Below are 22,838 nucleotides of genomic sequence, written 5' to 3'. Positions count from 1 at the left end.
ATTAGACACTGAAAATGAATCAAGTGAGATAATGATTAGAAAGCCAAAACCACACCAAACCCATTGCTGTTGAGTCAACTGCCACTCATAGCAACCCAAATGGACAGAGTAGAACTGCCCTGTAGAGTTTCCAAAGAGCAGCTGGTGGATTCAAACTGCTGGCCTTTTGGTTAGCAGCTGAACTCTTAACCACTGCACCCCCAGGGCTCCGGTGATTAGAAAAGTGCCTTGGAAACAACATTTGTACATGAGTACATTATCTCCATTAATCCTCAGAACAGCTCTGTGAGGTTAGCATCTTCTTCTTACAAATGAGGCAACTGAGGCCCAGAAAGCTTAAGAAACTTGCCCAAGCTGGGATTCAAACCCAAGTCTATTGGCTCCAATGCCCATGATTGTAGCCTCTCTTCTACACTGGTGTCACATTTTAGGTAAGGAGAAGACAACTTCACTAAGAGAAGAAGCCTTTTGTGAACGAGCAGCTTCTAGCTTCCTAATAGATTGTCAAGGGCATAGTGACATGAACCAGACTCCCGGCAGCCTAGCTAACCCCTCGGATTGTTTTAGGAAGCGATGGCCCAAGCCCTGGTCAGTAGACTGGCTCTGGGACCTAACTTCACACTAATCGTGTTTGGCTTGTACATTCCCAAGGAAGCCCCTGAGCTATGTTTTGTTAAACTTTCAGCATATGGCTGAAACCATTCTCGTGACCAGTAGACATTTCCAGGGAATAAACTCTAGGTTCCACGAATGAGGTTGGGATGATGCATGCCAGGCACATGTAAGTTCTAAGTGGGTTAGAGCTGTGCATGGATTTAGGAGGAAAATTACTTTCCAATTCTCTGTTGAATATTTCTTGACCGGAGCCTGCAGGAAACAATAGTTGTTGACAGATATATGTCTGGTACCCAGCAATCTGGCATCTGTGCTCTCCCTGGTGAGCTGGGAAAATTTCCATAACGCCCCCAAGCAGACTTTCTAGAGGATGGTTCTTTTTTAGGTATAATTAAAAAGGGCTTCAAGCTTCCAAACGAAGGTGACTGGCAAAATGGCGGAGCTATAGGGTAACTGTCCCCCTTAAAATAAGTAGAACACAAATCCCATAAAGATGATTTAAGGAAACAGAAGTAGAAGGAGCTACCCTGCTCTTCAAGACCCTACTATTTTTCTCTGATTGTTTTGCTGGATTTAATTTCAATTCAGTCTTTCAACCCCAGGACGGAGTTGTTCTTGTGTGACATGACAATAGTGCATTAGAACCATTTGGGCTTCCCGGGCCTGGCACCTCCTTGTTACCTCCTCGGGTGGACAGGAGAGCCAGCCTGTGAGCCAGCGCCCCTGTGTCTAGCAGGGCTGGGCACACAGTAGGTGCTCAGAAACATGTTAGCTAAACTGAATTGAATTTGTGAACCAAACAGAGCCTTCCCTTTAGCTCTCTGGAGCACTGCATCTTTGGTAGAAATGAAACTTACTAAAAAACCAAGAGAAAATTATAGAAAAATAAAGATCATATGACCACCCCTCAAAAGAAACCGGTTTCATAAAAAGAGCTGAACTTTAAATACACAGGTTTCTGAGCCCCAAATAGCTAATGAGATCACTTAATATCCAGGAAAGCCTGTCCACACACCCACACCCTAAAGACTTCTTCATCCTGGGACTCAGCTTCAGAATTCCTAAATTTCTCTGAATCTGAAAGCAGCACTAAAAATAAACCCATTGCCCTTAAGTCAATTCTAACTCACAGTGATCCTACAGGACGGAGTAGAACTAGAACTGCCCCGGAGGGTCTCCGAGGCTGTCTCCTTTACAGGAGCAGACTGCCGCCTGTTTCTTCCTCGGAAAACAGCATTAGGGTATAAAAGTGAGCAGCGACATCCTTAATAAAAAATCGTACTTATCAACCAACAGAATTTGGCCCCTGTTGCAGAGACACTGATTGTTTTAGCAATGTGTGTGCACACTGGGGGGTAAAATACTTTTCAATTTTGTAAAACAAACTAAACACTGAGCCTTTGATGCTGGCATATTGGCCTTTTTCTTTTGGGTGGATTCTTTTTTGCATGGGTTTCCTGTCCCCAAATAATCTGATATACAAAGCACGTGTTATTGGAAGCAGTCTTGGTTTTTTGTGCCCAAAACATTAGGCTATTGAGCACTTTATTAAGCAAACTTGAAAACGACTTGGATCTTTTTAAAGGAACTCTCCAGATGCGTCCCTGCCTTTCAGCTGGGCTCAGCATTCTTGTCTCTGGTGGTATTCAGCTGGAGCCACAGGCATGTAGCAAAGGCCATCTCATCGAGAAATCCCATGGCTGAATGAGACATAGACGGCACCCACCATTTTTAATACTAAGCTTGACTTAGAGACATGGATATACAAATAAGGCTCCTGCCCACCCTCATCACCTTCAAAAAGCAAAGTGTAGAAACAGAAACAGCAGATGCTGAAAACTTCAGGACAGAGCAAGTTGTTCACCTCATCATTTGGACACCATGCTTCCTCACTGGTACTAAGGGAAAAAGGAGTGAGAGAAAAAGGGAAAATACAACCACAATACCATAATTGAGGCCACAAATAAGGTACTATATGTCAACAGAAGTCAAATACTGACAACCAAATTTTTTAACAGAAAGATGTTGACACTTTAAAAGAATATGCTAATATTTCTTGAGGATTAAGGACAAGTAGAAATCTCGGGCTGAACAGAGGGAACTGTTTAGCAGAACCCTCATGAAATTGGTTTAAGTTTTACGAGGACTTAAGTTACAGTTTTTGACTCTGTACCATTAAAATCAACTCTTCAGCCAAAAACGTATTTGGGATTTAACATTTTCTTTTGGAAAAACATCTTAAAAGTGACGTACCCCAGTCACTTAAAGACTGTGAAACTCTATTTTAACAATATGATGGGGCCCACGTTCAACCAAAGCAAAGTTAATAATAATATGGTCTAAGATCAGGACTAATACCCACATGTGGTTTGGTATCTACTTACAGACACTCTGGGAGTCGTGTGGTCTTTCCTGATAGCCATTGGGGCTGATTCGGGCTTGGTGAAAGTAAGCTAATCTTCTATGGCTGACGCCAGGAACCAACTCACACGCCCTATTATACTTAGGCAAACAATATCCTACATCATAATGTGGAAATCTAGAAGCGTGGCAGAGCCAAAAGTCCCCATGAGCAAACACAAGACTTCATCACCATTTGGAACCTCAGCACTGTATTCTGGCTCTAAATAAGATGGCCAGCTCCAGTCCATCAGCCCACTTTTTCTGACTGAGAGTCTGCTCAACACTTTTAGTCATTCTTCGTGAGAGCCCACCTGTTCCTGTCAATGCTCACACCCAGGAAGCTTACTGTGTTGTGGTGGGGTGCACAGTCCAGGTTGATGGGCATGTTGTCAGGGAGTGGGCTTCTCCCAGAAACTAGCCCTTGGAAATGGAGGGCAGAGCAGGGAGTGTGGGAGGCCTGCAGAGTCGGCCTTCCATACAGACTGGGATTCTTGCTGCTCCAGGGGGTTGAGAACATCTGCGCAAATCTGAAAATACTTTGCTCGCTCCAAAAAGGGCAGGCACACACATTTTTTTTCTTATAAATTAGATGGGAACGGGGCAGTTTAAGGATCCCCTGAGAACCACGTGGTGGCCTTCAGGTTAAGAACTTTCGGTGTAGGCAGAATAGATAGTAGTTATATAAATGGTAAAAACCCACTGCCACTGAGTCGATTCTGACTCATAGGGACCCTATAGGACAGAGTAGGTCTGCCCCATAGGGTTTCCAAGGAGCAGCTGTTAAGAGCTCCACTGTAACTAAAAAGTCAGCAGTTTGAATCCACCAGCTGCTCCTTGGAAACCCTACGGGGCAGTTCTACTCTGTCTTATAGGGTCGCTATGAATTGGAGCCTCCTGGATGGCAACAGGTTATATAAATGGTATGTATAGCGCATGGGGAGAAGGGATGAATGCTGAAAATCCACTCCTCTGCAAAAAGCGCTCAGTTTTAGTAGCATGGCCCCATGTCTGGATTCCCACCATTCAGTTCTCCCCTTGAAGTGGAGTGATTATCACACTTCAGGTTTTGCACCCTTGCTAAGCTGCGGAGGGCAGTTTGTGCAGTGGTTATGCCTGCGTCCAAATCCTGTATTACCATTCACTTGCTACATGATCAAGGATGAGTTACAGGGAGTGAGATTTCACCCTTGGCTAAGTTGCTAGTGTGGTAAATATTCTAGGTTGTAAGCCAGATACTCCAGACTTATGCTCCTATCTTTGTGCCTTTCCCCTCTGCTCTCCTGCAGCCTTCCACCAAGGCCTACCAGGACATTGCTAGCATGAAGTTCTACGAGGAAGCTTCCTTTGCCCACTATTGTAGCAGCCCCTCACTACCCCTCCTGGAGGATAGCAAGGGGCCAGCAGCGGTTTAGAGAGAGACCCTGCGAAGGAAGAACTTGGCCATGGAGTCAAGCCTCGAGTCTATTAGGTTGGCTAATTTTTATAAAGTGCTGCCTGGCCCATTGCAAGTACAATATAAGTGTTTGTTCAACAAACAACTTAGCTGCTTCTCCCTCCCAGGAAATTTCCTTCCCAGTGCCAACCTGGGAAGGATGGGCTTTGCTTATGTTTCATTAAGGAAGCTGGCATTTCTTCCAGTTGCTCTCTTGTTATTACAGAAGATACCCAGACTCTTATGGGGGCTTCACAAGACTATCTCCGAGCAAGGAGCGGCATCTCGTACAATCCATTCATGAGGCCGAAGTGTGCCTGCACTAGATCGTCTTGGAGTCCTTAGGTGGTGTAAACGGTTAATGTGCTCAGCTGCTAACTGGAAGGCTGGAGGTTTGAGTCCATCCAGAGACACCTCAGAAGAAAGACTTTGTGATCTACTTCTGAAAAATCAGCCACTGAAAAGCCTATGGAGCGCAGTTCTACTCTGACACACATGGGATTGCCACGAGTCCAAGTCGACTTGACGGCAACTGGTTAAAACATCTTGGAAAGTCAGCTGAGAAAATGCACTCAGGCCATGAAAAGGGAATCTGCTGAGATGACGTCTTGGGCGTCCTTACCAGGATGGCTCGGTGCCTTTAAAAAGCTGTGCCTGGAGTTAAGCTTGTCAGCGCTCAGAGCAATGGCAAACCTGCCTCACGGGGACGTCAGCTAGAGGATGGACTGAGATGAATGACTTTCACTGCCTGAACTATGTAAAAAATAAGATTTTATTTTAAAGATGCTTATCTGCTAGTATCTGGAGATACTTTGCAGAAAAAATACAAATAAAAATCAGTTCAAAATACTGGAAACGTGAAAATTAAATTCTACCAGGAAACAATATGATGAACTAATGAAATAAAACTAGCTTCAATGTTCTACTTAAAAAGCTATGTACTTTTGTTACAGTTAAGGTTTGAGTTATTTGAATTGGAAAGACCCTGGGCTACATGAAAAAGAAGAAAAGTGGCAAGATATTTTTCATGTCCTCACTAGCCTTTGGATTTGGGGACTTGGGGAAATAGGGCACCTGGTCACCCTGGCGAGCAACTCCAGGTATTTGTTCTAGAAATGATGAAGCTCAGTGAGTAACTTGCTCTACATGGTACTCTCAGAACTCTGCCAGGCAGGGGAATCAGAAAGAAGAGAAGGGTGGGAGAAGGACAACCAGTCACGGCTTCTGATAAACAGAGTTGCATGACAGGTGCTGGGGGACATCAGAAAGGTGCTTGCCATGGTGCCTGTCTTCAAGAAGCCTCTGTGAGTCAACTGCCAAAAAAGATGCTTCTTCTTTCCATACACGTGAGCAAGGACAGGGAGCACAAGCAACCCAGAGAGCAAGCCCTACTCAAGTGGCCAAGTGGCAGTTTCTTCTTTGTTTCCTCACTGCTCAATTGTCACCCTTCTCCCTAGCCCCTATTTTCCTGGTTGCTGAAGTAGAAGAAGCCACAAAGCATGGTGGGAAGACCACAGGGTTTGGGGCCAGGCAGGATCTGCCTCTCACCAGCTCTGAGACATTGGTGTGATCCTTCCACCATCTGGGTGTGCTTTCTCCTCTGTGGAATGGGGATGATAATAGCCAACTTGCCACTGTGATGTTTAGAAATACGCATATGGGGTACTGAGCACATGGCAAGTACTTAACACCTTGTGGCTATCACCACTTCTGATACATCTTTATTTTAGTAAACATAGAAAATACAGGAAAGTCTAAAGAAGAGAATAAAAACTATCCATGACCCACAATCAAAGTTAATAACTGCTATTCTCATGGTGGAGCCCTGGTGGCACAGTGGTTAAGAGCTCAGATGCTAACCAAAATGTCGGCGGTTTGCATGCCCGAAGCCAACTCTTCAGACATGGATTGGACTGGACAATGGGTTGGAGAGGGATGCTGGTGAGGAGTGAGCTTCTTGGATCAGGTGGACACTTGAGACTATGTTGGGATCTCCCGCCTGGAGGGGAGATGACGGGGTAGAGGGAGTTAGAAGCTGGCAAAATGGACATGAAAAGTGAGAGTGGAGGGAGGGAGCTGGCTGTCTCATTGGGGGAGAGTAATTGGGAGTATGTAGCAATGTGTATATAAGTTTTTGTGTGAGAGACTGACTTGATTTGTAAACTTTCACTTAAAGCACAATAAAAATTATTAAAAAAAAAAAAAAAAGGTCAGCGGTTTGAATCCACCAGCCGCTCCTTGGAAACTCTATGGGGTAGTTTTACTCTGTCCTATAGGGTTGCTGTGAGTTGGAATCAACTTGCTGCCAACGGGTTTGTTTTTTGTTTTTTATTTTTATGGTGGAGCCCTGGTGGCGCAGTGGTTAAGAGCTCGGCTGCTAACCAAAAGGTCGGCAGTTTGAATCTACCAGCCACTCCTTGGAAACCTATGGGGCAGTTTTATTCTCTCCTATAGGATTTCTATGAGTCAGAATCAACTTGACGGCAGTGGGTTTGGGTTTTTTTTTGGTTTATTTTCATGATTCTCAAACTCTCTCTGATAATTTCCCCACAATCCATCTCAGATTAATACTTTCAGGAACTGCAATGAACATGGGTTATTAAAAATGATCATAAATTAAAAATGATCATAGCAATGTCAAATCACTATAAAAGTTCCTAAATGTTTTCTCTCAATTTCTGTCCTTATCTTGTCATGGACTGGTAGCAAGCAGCCTGCACGCTGACATGGGTCCAGGGACCACACTTTGAGTCACAGGGCTCTGGATGGCCAGGGCCACCTCAGGCATGGGGCTCTGCTGGATGGAACCCATTCCCACTCCCAGGCAAGAACACTCTTCCCTCTGTTTCTCAGAGGAGGGGGTGTTAACCTGTGCCCAGCCTCCAGCCTCTTTCCGGGGGCATGCCTGGCTGGGGAAAACAAACCCATCACCCGCACCTGTACTCCGTGTTTGCTTTGAGTTTGTTTTCCCACCGACTTACTTTCCTTTCTGTTTGGGTTTTAAAAACAATCTTCTGAGTGAACACCAGAGCTCCTAGCAGCCCCAACACCATGGCTCATATGGAATGTATTTAGAGAGGAAAAAGCTTGAACGGAGTGGTTATATGATTTCAAACTGGCTTGGACATGGCGTGGCTGGAATTTCAGAGCTGGCTTTTGTTTGCATTCGTCATGAGACATTTGTTATATGAGCTGCCGCTACTGCTACCAGAGCAGCTGCTGTTGAGAAACTCTCTCAATGGCTTCTTTTTCTTCTGTACGTTAGCTGACGAGCAGTGCTCACAAACATCATCCTTGCATACCACCATCCATCTGTCAGTTTATCCTACTGTGGTGGCTTGCATGTTGCTATAATGCTGGAAGTTATGTCACTGGTATTTCAAATGCCAGCATGGTCACCCATGGTGGACAGGTTTCAGTGGAACTTTCAGATTAAGACAGACTAGGAAGAAATGCTTGGCAATCTATTCCTAAAAACCAGTCAATGAAAACCCTATGGGTCCCAAGTGAATACTGTCCCATGTAGTGCTGGAAGATGGCCGCCTAGCTGGAAGGCACTCAAAATACACAGTGGCTGCAGCAATGGACTTAGGCACACCAATGATTGTGAAAAAGGCGCAGGACTAGGCAACGTTTGGCTCTGTTGTACGTGGGTCACCAGGAGTTGGAGCTGACTTGATGGCAACTAATAACAATAATCCTTGCATAAGTTAGGGAAGACATTTATGGAAATGTGGCTCACAGCAGCATGAGAAACGGAGACACATTTTTTCATTGAGTTAATTTGGAATGGTATCTTTGAATGGTCTTGCACTCTGCCACTGATCAAAAGAGTTTCTTTTTATCAGTTCTTATAATTTATATTCTCTTCCACAAAAGCGTTCTCCAGTACAGCCCTGACTTCTCTTCCAAGTAACTTTGAAAACACAGTAGTTTGGAACTTCATCATAGCACCATCAATCAGTAAGAAGTCAAAGAAGTTTAATGACCAAATTACTATTAAGGGATCTTGGTTTAGACTGTTTTGTTTCTAAAATTTAGCTAGTACTAGTATGCTAAGACATGGATGCTGAAGGTAACGCCACGGTAGTTCCATTCCCGTAATGGCTACGCTGATATCACATGAAAGAAGTGCATATAAAGAATCTAGCTAAGGGCTATAAACCCCAAACCAGGAACAGAATCTTAGGATTATTCTCCAGAGAATTTGAACAGAGGCTCGAGACTATAAACACAGAGGGGAGGAGAGGAGAAGCATGGGCTAAAATGACAGCAACTAAGAGAATGTGCATTGAATGTGGACCTGCAGCTCTTGTCTCCACGCCAGCAAGCAGATATATGCCACACATACCTACCCCCACCCCACCTTCCATCCCCAAGGCAGGTGTTTGGAGAATTCTCCTGTGGAGAGACTAAACACACTCCAGAGAAAACAGACCTATGATTACTAACAAACATTCTTGTTAGTACAACTGTTACTGATGCTTAGCATCCTAAAGTGACGTCCACTAGTTGTAAGCTGTACCGATTGCACAGCACTTACAATCAGCTCTTTCATGCCTCACCCTTAAATACAAAGACAGCCAAAGATCCCAAGAGCAAAGTCTCCAGACTAAAAAAAAAAAAAAAAAAAGGGAGGCCCAAACCAACTAAAATAGTACACAGGAACCTGAAATAGAAATAATGTAAGGAATAGATAGAAGGATTTTTAAAAAACTCCGTAATTTTCAGAGATTTAAAATGATATTGCATTAAAAAAAAAAGACAAGAACAGGATGTTACATAAAAAGAAAAAACAAAAGAGAGAAAAGTTATTTTTGGAAAAGAGAAAATTCAATTGAATAGTTGGAAGACAAACTGAGAAACTCTTCCAGAGGCACTAAAGTTGATATTATTAAAAGAAAAAATAAATAAAGCACAGAGAGGGAATAAATCCAGTAGTTCTAATATTTGATCAATAATATTCCAGAGCTGAAACAGAGGAAATTACAGAGATAAAATCACCAAAGAAATAAAAAAAGAGAATTCTCAGAAATGAAACACACGAGTTTTAAGCTTGATAGTATCTACTGAATATGAAACACTGTGAGGCACACTATTATAAAATTTCAAAAGAGGAATAAAGAGTAGATCTCAGAAGTGAGAGAAAGAGAGAGAGAGAAAAGTCAGACAAAAAGAAATGGGAACTGGAATGGCATTGCACTTCTTATCAGTAACACTGTAGGTTAGCATATTGGAGACACGCATTTGGGGCCCTGAAGAAAAAAGACCTCCAACTAAGAAATTCATTCATTCCCAGCCAAACTAGCAATCAAGTGTGATAGTGGAATATTGAGCTTTTCAGACATCCAACGACTCAAAAAAGGTACCTTCCATGTACCTTTTCTTAGGAAGCAACTTGGGAATACCTTGATTAAAAAAATTAGTTATTAAATCAAGAAGATCCATGGGATTTAGGAAAAAATGGTCTGACACAAATGTGATAAAGGAAAGTTGTAGAACAGCTGTGCACTAGGCTTTGTGAGTCATTACTCTAGACTGATGCAGGTTAGATAGCTCTGGGTGAAGTGGGGAGGGATGAAATGATATGCTGATAAAAATACTGAAATAATATCAAAAGTAATACTGATACAAGAGATCTAATAGCACATATGAAATTTTGATAGGTATAAAATATGTCCAAGCAAACTAAAAATACAAAGCAATTAATTCTGGGAAAAACAAAAAGTTGTGCAAGAAATGAAACAAAACCACAGTGTATTGCTTGGATTAACAGTGAATGAAATGCCTGTAGTTTTAATAATGTAAACAGGGACTATGCATCTAAAATGTGTGGTATAACCATTTGAGGAAAATGGAGGAGAGGAAGTAGAGGTAAGAGAACTAGATCTCTCTCTAACTACCATAACAGGAAGCCAATAATAATGTCTAAAATAAATGAGTCAAGACATAGCAGCCTGTGCACAGTAGTTATAAATACAGTGGTGATTATCAAGAAGCAGCTAGCAGTTGAAAAGGGTTACTGCTGCAGAACCAGGCTTTGAGATGTGGGGGATTAGAACAGAAAACTGCTGTTTTTCATGATACATGTTTTAGTTCGATTTGATTTTTAATTACATACACATATTACTTTGATAAATAAAATATAATTAAAAAACAGGGAGGTAAAATTCTTGGAACATAAATTTTGAAGAACACCTCCAGTGGTGTCTGGGATGATAATGCTGCAGACGTACCTAGAAGCTCATGGTGAAACTGGGAAGGTGAGACTTTCAAGTCAGGGTATCTGAAACTCCCACTTGACAAGCTACACTTTCCTATTCTAATCAGCAGGGAATTATGTTGGATTTCTCCGTGGGTTTGTGGACAATGACATGAATGTGCTTCTTAAAATCCACAAGAAACCACAAAAAAGAGCAATGTTATCTGCTCAGGTGTTTCTAGCTTTCCACTGTAATCTTTTTCAATCCAGTGCCACTTGCAAGACATGGAACACTAGGACATTATGTATTGATAAAAATATCTAAGACATTAAAAAAAATACACATCAGAAAATGATATTTGTACTTGAAAAAGATTTAGCTGAACACAAATAGAAGTTTCCATTTTGAGTCATGCAAAATGGGTGAGGATTATACCTCACCACGCTGGGGGTGCATATTCTAAGGGAAGAATGCCACAGAAGGAAGGCCATGAGCCAAGGGCAAAAAGGCAGTTCTGAAATTCATTGTCTAGTACTTGTTCCCACATCACCGTATTAATCCCTGCGTGGACAGGGTCCTTGTTGCTTTAGGCATGAAAGAGCCGGAAGACCACGAGGTCTTTTATAAAGATCAACTACCAACCTCTCTGGGTTGATTTCTTTTAAATCCTCTTTACCCAGGCTTTAGAACCATTTCAGCTTAGTGGGGGTTTTCAGGAAAGTCCAAGAATTGAAATCTGTGGTGACTCATATCCCCCCCCAACGAAATACTCTTACTCAACGAAGTAGAAACGTTTCAAAGTAGAAGTGATTAAATCCTAAAGTAGAAAAAATTCACCTCTAAACACAGAGGAATGTTGATACCTCCACCATACACCCAGAAGTTATTCACCAACTTTTCACTTGGGGAAATGAATCATGAGAGAGAAAACTGCACACCCCAAGTCTGGCCCCCCGCTGTAACTCAGGCAGACATAGACGGAGGTGTCCAGAATTCTTCAGTAGGGTGAGGCTGGGACCCAGAAGAGATCTGTTTCCCAGGGTGCGACGGGGTTGGGGTGGGGTTGGAGGAGGCTGTTCTGGGTTCCAAGGGCTCCCAGCAAGCAAGACCAGGAAGACCCGAGGACAGTGCAAGGGACATAGCCAGCTCAGGCCCCAGTCAGAAGGTGGCTGGTCACAGAAGACGCGTCTGTGCCGGTGGGCAAAGGGAGTCTAGGTCAGACAGGGCAGTACTTGGTCCCCAGAAATGTTTGGCAGGATCCCCAGGGAGTTGACAGGAGCTCAAGGGTGCTCTGGGCCTCCAGGGTGGCTCAGCTATAGGTGGGGAGGCTGGGAAGAAAATAAGAGGAAGAAGCCAAGCATGGGAGCTGGGAGCGTCCTTGCACAATTTGTAAGTGAGGGAGCCGTGGGTGGTGGTCGGCACTGGAAGGCAGGAAAGCAGAGGGTGGGTGACACACGGCCATCTGGCAACTGTGCTTGGCGTCCGGTTCTGAAAGCAGACGCGTGACTCAGCTCCAGGTTACACCACATGGAGAGCCAAGGCTGCTGATGCTTCTCCTGCCTTGGGCAGGACTCCGAAGAGCCGGGTGACTGACTGAGCCTGCGGGGAACCGTAGCCTCAGCACCCAGACGCAGGGTCAGCAAATGAGGGCTGTGGGGCTGGACCGCGCTTCCCCTTCCGGTACTTCCGCCCGCCCCTTCCACATCCGGGAACTTTGGAGCCTTCCCCGCCCCCTTGACTGTGGACGTTTTTCTGCCTACAATGGTCACGTCCGTGTCCTTGTTGCAAATGCGAATGAATTCTTCAAGGCCTGACACAAATGCCTCCCTGTTTGTGGTGGCTTTCAAGCTAGACACTGCTTTCTTTATGTTTTTATGCCCCTTCCCCAGGACTGCCATATTGCAGACACTCAAGCACTTGCTGAATGTGTTTGTTGATTTTTTTCTGGCATTTTAAAATCATATCTGCTATTTAAGAATATTAGCTTCCAAAGAAGAGATCTATTTCTGGAAAATTATAACTAGAGAATCAATGCCTGCAAATTAAATCCTATTTTCCTATTAATCTTACAGAATAAAATTGAAGATGCTTTATCCTGGAGGAGGAGTGATTCCAAGGCAAGGTTAATAAGCAAATACAATATACATTTAAAAATAATATAATTCAAAGTAATTATTATTCCCAATAAAACAATAATAGAGTGGGTTAATATATAAACAAAAGTTTAAACTGACTTGTAATATATATATTGTAATAATATATATATTACAAGTCAGTTTAAACTTTTGTAAAATAAATAACACATCTAGAGGCTGAATCTTTGTGAGAAGGTGATGTTTCTGTGAGTTATATAAAGCTATCAGCCTTTGGTTATAGAGTTTCTTTCAGGAAAATATTCACTAAAAATTCCTAGGTGTTTAGGAGTTAATTTAAAAGGGTATTTACATTATGTGTTGAAACCCTAGTGGTATAGTGGTTAAGTGCTAGGGCTGCTAACCAAAAGGTCAGCAGTTCAGATCCATCAGGTGCTCCTTGGAAACTCTATGGGACAGTTCTACTCTGTCCTATAGGGTTGCTATGAGTCGGAATCGACTCGACGGCAACTTTTTTTTTTAACATCATGTTTTAGTTCTTAACTATTTACCCAACAGCTACAGATGGGATGGTTAAATGATTTCAGCTTGGTAAAGTACTACTATTTTCCTGCCTTGCCTAATATGCACGCGAAAGTTGGATAATGAAAAAAGGAAGACAGGAGATGAATTGATGTGTTCCAACTATGGTATTGGCAAAGAATATTGACTATACCGTAGACTTTGGAAAGAATGAACAAAACAGTCTCAGAAGATAAACAACCAGAATGTTTCTTAAGAAGTGAAGATGGTGAGATTTCAACTTGCTTCCTTTGGACATATCAAGAAAGACTAATCTCTAGAAAAGGGCATCATGTTTGGTAAAATAGAGGGTCAGCAAAAACAAGGGGAATACTCAATGAGATGGATTGACACAATGGCCACAACAATGGACTTAAATACGCCAGTGACCACGATGGCACAGGACCGGGCAACGTTTCATTCTGTCACACGTGGGATCGCCATGAGTTGGAGTTGACGACCCAACTAACAACAGCCCACTCACAACACAGAGGTGTGAGGTGTTGCCAAACTGATCATCTTCAAAATTGCTTTCTTCTATGTGGATTACCACACACTGGCTAAAGATAATACATTGGTGGTCCATGATGATTTCTGAACTCATATCCCTTGGAGAACAGTCAATATATATTCAGTGGAGATAACCTATAGATTTTTTTAAGCTCTTCTCTTTAGCTGGAATACACACTATGAATGCTTAACACCCACTGACCTATGAATTAGTGATTAAATAGGAAGAATATCTTTAGGGGTTACAAGTTTATTGTGTTTCGGGGGACAGAAGCCTGAGATTTGCATCTCAGCGCTGTCACTTAGGACTTGGTGATTATGGGCAGGTTGTTCCACCTCTTTGACCCTCAGCTTCCTTGTTTATAAGATGAGAAAAAAAGAGTATTTGTCCTTCCTAAACCTCAGAGGATTCCTATAAGAATCAAGTAAGAATCTATGTGTGAGTGCTCTATAAACTGCAAATTGCTATGCAAATAATTACTTAGAAAATATTATTGACTTTGTAATCCAGGACTATTCACTCAGATATGAGTGCTGTGTCATAAGTAGTTGTTTGAATGTGGCCAGATACACACACACTCACACACACAAGCATAATCCAGTGCCAACATTATTAGAATCTGAGCCTATGACATGTTTGGTAAAAAAATAAATAAATTTCATTTTATGGAGAATACTGATGAGCCAATAGAAAATTGAGATCCTATTTTGATAAATGATAAATGAATTATTTAAACAATGTCATTGTTGGTTTCTGGAGATGGATAGTCTGAATTCCTCCTCACCGTCATTTTTATCTTTGTGAGGTGCCAGAATGTTTTCAAGTTTAGTTGTAGCGCAGAAGTAAAAGGAAGTGGAAGGTAAAAATGGAAATAAAAGGAAGGTTCTGTGGATTTATGGATTTTTAAAAAATTCAGAGTTAATGGTATATATTTTAAATTCACATAAGCTAATTCGATTATACCCTCCCCAAGCCCCAACAAATGTGCGTGTGCGCGTGCGCGCGCGCGCACACACACACACACACACACACACACACACACACGCACACAAATCACTAGCTCTGGTAAAATGCAGTTTGGACTACAGCAATCAATTGTACTTGGAATCCATTTGATATGCAGGATCTCATTTTCAGGCTCCAAACTGGACATAATTGTACATCTGTATTCAAGCATTATGTAAACCTCTGTCGGCAAATGCAAACTCTTTGGAAACCATAAGCCCTTCATTGAGAATGGAGAGATACTGCCACCTGCTGGACAAAGATTATTAATTAATCAATTTAACGTTCTGAAGCCTGCAGGTCTGCATATGGAAAACAAACTAATGTTTTCCAAAAACTGAATCTTAGGTTTCTTACTTAAAATAAATACTCCATTATATCTTAGGGCACCCATCCTATATCTTATAAATAACATGGCATATAACAGTAAGAAAATTTCAATATTCCTTACAAGTTAAGGGTAATTGGCCAAAGTCACAACTCAATGGTGGATTTTATTTAAAGTTAAAATCTTAACTCCCTGATCTTTCTGGTAAAAGTTCAGCATAAAAACAGGTGATTAAAAAAAATTAATGACTTGGATTATATGTATCTTTCAGCCCTCGTACATGTGACTTTAGTCATATTTCCACTTATTCCCTGTGATTTGTTTCAGGAAAAGGATATTAGCCAGAATATAATTGTTCCTCTCCTTATAAATTAGAAGTACTACTTCTTAAAGGCATGTGATTTCATAGTTATAAATCATCTTTAACTGATGAAATAGGGTTCATCTCTTTCTCTGTCCTTCTTTCTTTCTTTCCTTTCCTTTTCTCCTTCTTTCTCTCTCTCCCTCTTCTTTCATTTAAAATGGAGAAATTACAAAGAGATCCTGAAGTTCTAGTTGTCCACACACACATCCCCTGTGATGTGGTGGGCAGGCTAATCATTAATTATTCACTCTTCATATATTAGTCGCTGGGCTACGGGCATTACATGGATTCCATCTAGTAAGTCTCACAACCCTATGAAGCAGATAATACTGTTTATTCATTTTTTGTAGATGGGGAAACTGAGGCTGAGAGGAGTTACACCTCTGGATGCACAGTCAATAAGTAGTGGAGCAGCTCTGAAACCCACGCTGCCTAATCTAGAGACTGTGCTCTAATCCTTATGATCTCCTATCTTCTCACAGAAATGCATATGGGATGGAAAGAAAGGGCTAGAAATCCTGACCAGAGAGTCTGAATTAAGTTGGGATGTCTGGCTTGATTACTTCAACAATCACAGCTGTTGATGCTGTTGAGTAGGTTCGACTCATAGCGATTACAGCTGTGATAAAAAAAATTTTTTTTTTAAGGCAAGGATAATTTCTCAATGAATAACCCCCACCCAGGATTCCGTTGTCCTCTAGGTGGCGATAGTCTCCATAACCTAAGTTGAGAAATACTAAGGCAATGGGGATTGTACAAGGATTAATTTTGGGAGGAAAACATCACCCCGTAACTGTGCTATCCAACAAAAGATAGAAGGAGCAGCCTTAAAACATTCTACATGATACATCAGTATCAAAAAATAATAAAGATAACTTTAGGGCTAAAAGAGGGAAAACTTAGAGATTATCCATACCCCAGATCACATGGATAAAACTATGGCAGAGACGGGACTAGAAGCCCCTCCTAACTCCCAATTTGGTGTCCTTTCCTTAAAGAGTGACTTGTTCTTTATTAAAAATATGTCAAGCTTTAATCATTTAGTATATATTTTAACTCAGTGACATTTTATTGGTAGATGGGATGGAAAACTTGAATTTTTCTTGTAGCTTAACATTTAAAATGATCTCTTCTTCCTATTTGCTATTACGTCTGTGTAAATATACTCAGACTTGAATATTGCAAAAAATTTGAACTCAGTACACTACCTCACTCCAAATCCCACAGCCGCCCAGCCGATTCCAGCTCATAGTGACCCAGTAGGACAGAGTAGAACTACCCCATAGGATTTCCAAGGAGCAGCTGGTGGATTTGAACTGCCGACCTTTTTGTTAGCAGCCAGTTTCTTAACTACTGTGCCACCAGGGCTCCACACTCCAAATGGGAGGTGTAATTATCATTCACGCATAGTAAAAGAAAAACTATTTAAATCAGTACTCTACTTATTGTCATTGTTTATAAAAGCATTTAAGTAAAAGTATATATTTTTTAAGCAAAGCACCCAATTTATGAATGAACTTAAATCTCACAAATTAGTATGTGAGTCAGTTGTTTGGAATTTGTTGCACATTTTTTCTTCGCAATTGTTGGTGACCAAATTCTCAGAGCAGCCCGCAAAAGCCTAGTAAATTCCCTAGTGTGGCTCCAGTGTTTACACTGGTAATAGAGACAAGTTGAAAATGAATACTAATATCATGTTAGTAACTTTTTTTTTTTTTTTAACTGAAAGTATTTAATGTACGAAGAAAAGGATTGAGAGCACTTGCGTTTTCAAATCTCCAGGAAGGAAAAGGTAATGAGGTTAGTATTAGGTTGTTTAGTCCCATGACTGGATGCTAGGTGGTGCTATGAAGCCAGAACAGCTTGGTCATTTGCCAAGTCATGAGTTTATACGTGGGATGTTAAAATAAGGGCAGTTCCTATCACAAATATTCACATGTTCCCTGTTTTTAATTAATTTGCTTATTTACTTTGGCCTTTACTATGACTTTAGCTGCTAAAGAAATTGTGACCAAGACAAATACTGATAGCTCATAGCATGTCAGTTTTTAAGAGCTAGGGAGAAAAAGTATTAACGAATAATTTGTGATCAGAAACACATGAGTTCTGCTCCTTCTTTCCATATTTTGATGGCTGACTGTGGATCAGTCTCTTAACTCTTCTGGGCTGGCATCAGTTTCCCATTTTTAAAAGGCAATAAGAAATGAGCAAGTGTAACAGAGATTAATAAATAAAAAATATAAAACTGTATATGTTAAACCAGTGAAGCCGCTCTTGCCCAGGAAAGACTGTCTGGCCTTGGCTCTCCTTCGTTCAGACTTAGACCCAAGGTTGGGCAGAGTTGACTGGGTGCTCTCTCGAAGGCATTAGCCTCTGCGTCAGCCAGTACCCACTGGCTGGTGAGAAATACCTCAGGACATCCTCTTGGCTATCCATGATACTAAAACTTCAATTTTTAACAAGAGTTAAGAGCTCAGCTGCCAACCAAAAGGTCAGTAGCTCAAATCCATCAGCTGCTCCTTGGAAACCCTATGGGACAGTTCTACTCTGTCCTCTAGGGTCACTGTGAGTTGGAATCTACTCAACAGCAATGAGTTTGGTTTTTTTTTGGTTTTAAATATTTGCTATCATTAACCTCTTCTGCGATATGTTAGCTGAGTCTCCCTAGAAGGCAAAGTTAATATAAAATGACTCTTAGTTGTTGGTTTTTTTTTTTTTTTTTAACCTCTAAAAGCTAAGTTTCTCAAATATTTTGATAGGAGACAATATTTACTTGATGTCAGCATGAATGACTTCCTGCAAGAAATACACAAGGGAGAACCCTGAGAGGATGGCCCTGGATACCCTTTCAACTCAGTAATGAGACCATTCCTGAGGTTAGTCCTTCAGCCAAAGATTGAACAGGCCCATGGAACAAAACAAGACTAAAGGGGCGCACCAGCCCTGGGGCAGGGATTGGAAGGCAGGAGGGAGCAGGAAAGCTGGTAATAGGGAACCCAGGGTTGACAAGGGAGTGTTGACATGTCATGAGGTTGTTAACCAATGTCATAGAACAATGTATATACTAACTGTTTGATGAGAAACTAGTTTGTTCTGTAAACCTTCATCTAAAGTTCAATAAATGAAAATAAAATATATATATATATATATATATAACACCAAAAAAAAAAAAAAAAAGAAATGCATAAGGAAGACCAACAGCCACACTATTATTTTAAAAAGTTAGTAACTTCTCCAAGTGGTGGATTTATTGCAAGGAGTAGTGTTGACTTGAAAGAATGACTACCATTTCAGTCTAGAATACCTGAAAACTCATTTGGCTAAGAGACATGACTATTTTTACTAACTCCCCAAAATAGTCACTTCTTTTATTACTTTTTTCTTCAGTAAATAAATGAGACTGGTATAGATCTTTATAGGATTTCTGGAGAGAAACTGCTAAAATCAGCTCACACCTGCATTTTTTAAATAACAAGACAAGCACCAAGGGGAAATGGCCGGTGGAGTGTTTGTATCTCATTCTGTCTTTCCAGACAGTCAGTTACCTTATAACGACCTAAAGCTCACTCAGTCCCTCAGTGACTTAGATTTTAGGTTGTCTTCTCTGTGTTCTCCAGTCTACTCAGCTATCAAACTCTTTTGTAAGAGGCAAAAGCAATGATTTAAGAGTGGCATCAAATGTGAAGTTAGACTAAAAATGGGCAGAGGAGGAGGTATGGTGTGAGATGACTAATGTGACTTGTAGCTTCCTTTAACCAATTTATCACTAACGTGCTGATTTGTGGCCATGAGAAAATACAGGGGCCTAGTCTTTGCAGAAAAAAAAAAAACAGTATTTATTGAGAAGTCAGCAGTTAGCACGTTAGTGCTTGCCAGAGACTGGGGAGAGATGAGAATCGAGAGTAACTGCTTAATGGGTCCAGGATTTCTTTTTGGGGTGATGAAAATGTTCAGGAGCCAGGTAGTGGTGATGGTTGCCCTACACTATAAACATGATAGATGCCACTGAATTGTACCCTTCAAAATGGTTAAAATTGTACATTTTCTGTTAAGTGTATTTTACCACACACACACACACACACAAAAAAACTCGTTTAAGTTATGAGGTCCATACTCAGTTGAGGTTGACATTTGGTGTGCCAGGCAGGGTATGGCATCCTATGATTGGCATTAATTCCGGATCTCAGGATAGACGCTGCAACATGGAGGAGGGGTCTAATGCTGATTCCCTGATAAACCAGTTGCCACTGAGTCCATTCTGACTCCTGGCTGTGCCACATGTGCAGAGTAGAACTGTCTTCCACAGGGCTGATTTCCTGAAGGTAGATCACCACGCCTTTCATCTGAGGCACCTCTGGGTGGACTCGAACATCCAACTTTTCAGTTAGCAGCCGAGTACTTCACCGTTAGTACCACCCAGGGGCTCCCGACTCCTTGATAGTCTTCCCAAATGCCGGGACAAGAATGTGTGCATTTTATTTGCCATCCACATCCACACACACATGCCATACAATAAGATTTCTCCAAAGGGAGAAATAACAATGAATAAAGTAAACATTTTCTTCAAAGGAGTCTAATTTAGGCTAAGATCTCTCCTTGCAAAAACAGCAGAGTTTATGTTGCCCGATGGAGGTAAAAACTGGCCACAGTACAGCTCTTAAATTCTGGTTTAAAGGGCAAAGGAAGGCCTGGTTAAAAAACCCAACTATTTACGGACTATTAGGGTTCTAAATGTTCAAACCACATTTCCTGCTGAGTAGACACACCTGCAGGGCACATCTGGAGGTTTTCAGTCATGTTCCTACATGTTGGCTAGTTGTAATTTATCTCTGAATGAGACAGTTGGGAGACTAAGGCAGCGCCCACCATCTGTCCATTTTTCTCTGTTGCTGTTGCGGTCGTGTGCCGTCTAGTTGATTTTGACTCATAGCGACCCTATAAGACCCAGCAGAACTGCCCCATAGGGTTTCCAAGGCTGTAATCTTTATGAAAGCAGACTGCCACATCTTTCTCTCATGGAGCTGCTGGTGGGTTCGAACCACCAACCATTGTGCCACCAGAGCTCTTCATTTTCCTCTAGCCCATCACTAATGGCAGGGAGGTCACCTTATGTAACATTCCAGGGAGGATCCTGTTGACCTGGTCTTGGTACTTGCCAAGGATGCAGGTGTGGCTCGAGGGCCCTGCTTGCCTGTGGAATGTGAAGCTGGAGGCTACATTTGGGGGACATCTCATCCGTTGCTTATTTCTATAAGCCAGAAAGCTAGCTCCCATTCCAGGACTACCAAACAAAACAACAGACAGGTTAATGACTTAAGTGTGCGAAGCCTGTTGTGGCAACAGTAGATGAAGCAGAATAGGAAAGAAACACATGATGTTGTTTGTCTTTCGCCCGGGATTAAAAAAATAATGGGAAAAATAAATGATGGGTTTCTGAAAGCAATTATATTTGCAATAACACTATGGGCAACCCTCGTAATTGCTTTGCCGCATTCCATTTCTTGCTTCCGTTTGGAAACAGCTCAATTTGTTAGACTAAAATCAAAATTGTATTTTCAATTGCTGCTCTGTCTATTCTGTTGCTAGGATTTTACACGCCAGAGTGCTTTTGTCAAATGGAAGTAGGGCCAGAGGTACTTCATCACAAAGCCGGTGCCATCATACTCACGCACCATTCTATCAAAGGACCCCAGGTGCGCACATGCTTATTCGTTTGTCCACCCCAGCAACGTGCCAAGGACAAGGTCAGGGGAGAATGTTGCAGATTTCAGTCGCCAAAGGGAGACATGGAACCATTAGGCCTTTAAAACATGGTGAGTTTATGCGGGACCTGAAGCTCCAGGTTCTAGAATCCGTACCTTGTGGCTCTAAGCTTCCTTTGCAAGCCAGGCAGACCTGTCTTTATTTACAGAAAAGATAATGCCTCTCCTTGATTTTCTGAGTCCATCTCGAGGTGAGTGACCCCTGAAACAGACCTCTCACCAGGGAGAGTTTGCTCCCGAACAGAGTTACCTGGGTTTTTGTAGATACCGAGCACACCCTTGAAGTAATGAGGTAAAAATCTTTCCAGTAAAAGCAGCACATCTTCCAACTCTTCAAGAATCCCCACAAGCAGGAAGTTTTCATTCACGTTCAGTTTTGCTCTTTCAAGGGCCCACTCACCAGGCTCCCTTTGTGGATATAAAAATCGTTTTTAAATCAACAGTTCATTTTTGAAATGCAGCAACATGCTGAAAGTTTATCCCTTCTAACCTCCCCCTCGCCATCTGCATAAGCTCAAGTCCTGTTTCCTTTAAGGACCAGCCTCCTCCACAGCCTTCCCTGATCCCTCCAGCTGGGTGTCCCTGGCCCCCTCACCTTCCCACCGCAGCTGGGCGGTAGCTCCCTCCTGGCCTCGGTCCCTTTCAACTGGGCACAGTACCCAGCCCAGGGCCTTGGACTTAGGGGGCCCTTCCTAAATATTTGTCGAAAGAAGAATAGAGGCACAGGCAAGTCAGGTCCCAATAAACACACTGATCAAAGTGATTAGAATGGCTTTGTAATAAGAGGACCAAACTGAAAGCAATTACATGAAGGTCGAAGTTTTGAAATATAAAATGTACGGACATATTATTTCTGTAGAAATCAAAAGAGACGTCAGCTCATGTCTGCCAATCATCTTATTCTTTAAAGAGTTTAAAAGACAAATCTCTCTTCTCTCTTTCTTTAATTACAGGAGGCACACACCCCGACCCCATTTGTAGGCCAGATTTCTGAGTCAGCAGCATTTAGATGAGTCAAAGCAGCCAGGCCTGGCATTTGCTAGTCGGGAGAATTTGGACAAGCCAGAGGCCTCTTTTGCAAAGTGGTAATAATAATAACTGTTACCTAGCTCAAAGAATTGTCATAAAGGTCGAAGAAAGTGGCATTTTGGAAGTGTTTTAAAAAACCTCGCGTGTGTACCGAGGCAAGGCATCATGAGTCCTCTCTCCAAGATTAGGAAATATACAATTTAAAGAATATGTTAGGGAGTTAGAATCATGCTTCTTGGAATACATATCTTCATTGTGATCAGAAAACTAGTTGCCTGGCCCCAAATCCTCCCAGTATCCCAAGCACTGCCCGTGGACTCCAAAACCAAACCAAACTCATTGTCGTCGAGTCGATTCCAACTCATAGTGACCCTATACAACAGAGTAGAACTGTTTGGTAGGGTTCCAAGGCTGTTATCTTACGGAAGCAGACTGCCACATCTTTCTCCCACTAAGCGGCTGGTGGGTTCAAACCGCTGACCTTTCAGTTAGCAGCTGAGTGCTTAACCACTGCACCACCAGGACTCCTGCC

General features: G+C 42.0%; 1 protein-coding gene across 1 annotated transcript in view; it reads right to left on the bottom strand.

Moving 5' to 3' along the window:
- Positions 1-22,838, bottom strand: part of UST (uronyl 2-sulfotransferase) — a 366,657-nt gene that overhangs the window by 38,344 nt on the left and 305,475 nt on the right. The window contains exon 7 of the mRNA XM_010586963.3: positions 21,528-21,685. Coding sequence (XP_010585265.3) covers positions 21,528-21,685 — 158 coding nt within the window. The remainder of the gene's footprint in view (positions 1-21,527; positions 21,686-22,838) is intronic.

Source organism: Loxodonta africana, chromosome 1 (genome assembly GCF_030014295.1).
Source record: "Loxodonta africana isolate mLoxAfr1 chromosome 1, mLoxAfr1.hap2, whole genome shotgun sequence".
Lineage (NCBI taxonomy): Eukaryota > Metazoa > Chordata > Mammalia > Proboscidea > Elephantidae > Loxodonta > Loxodonta africana.
Note: the sequence above shows the minus strand (reverse complement) of the source record. Positions and strands in the feature narration are given on the sequence as shown.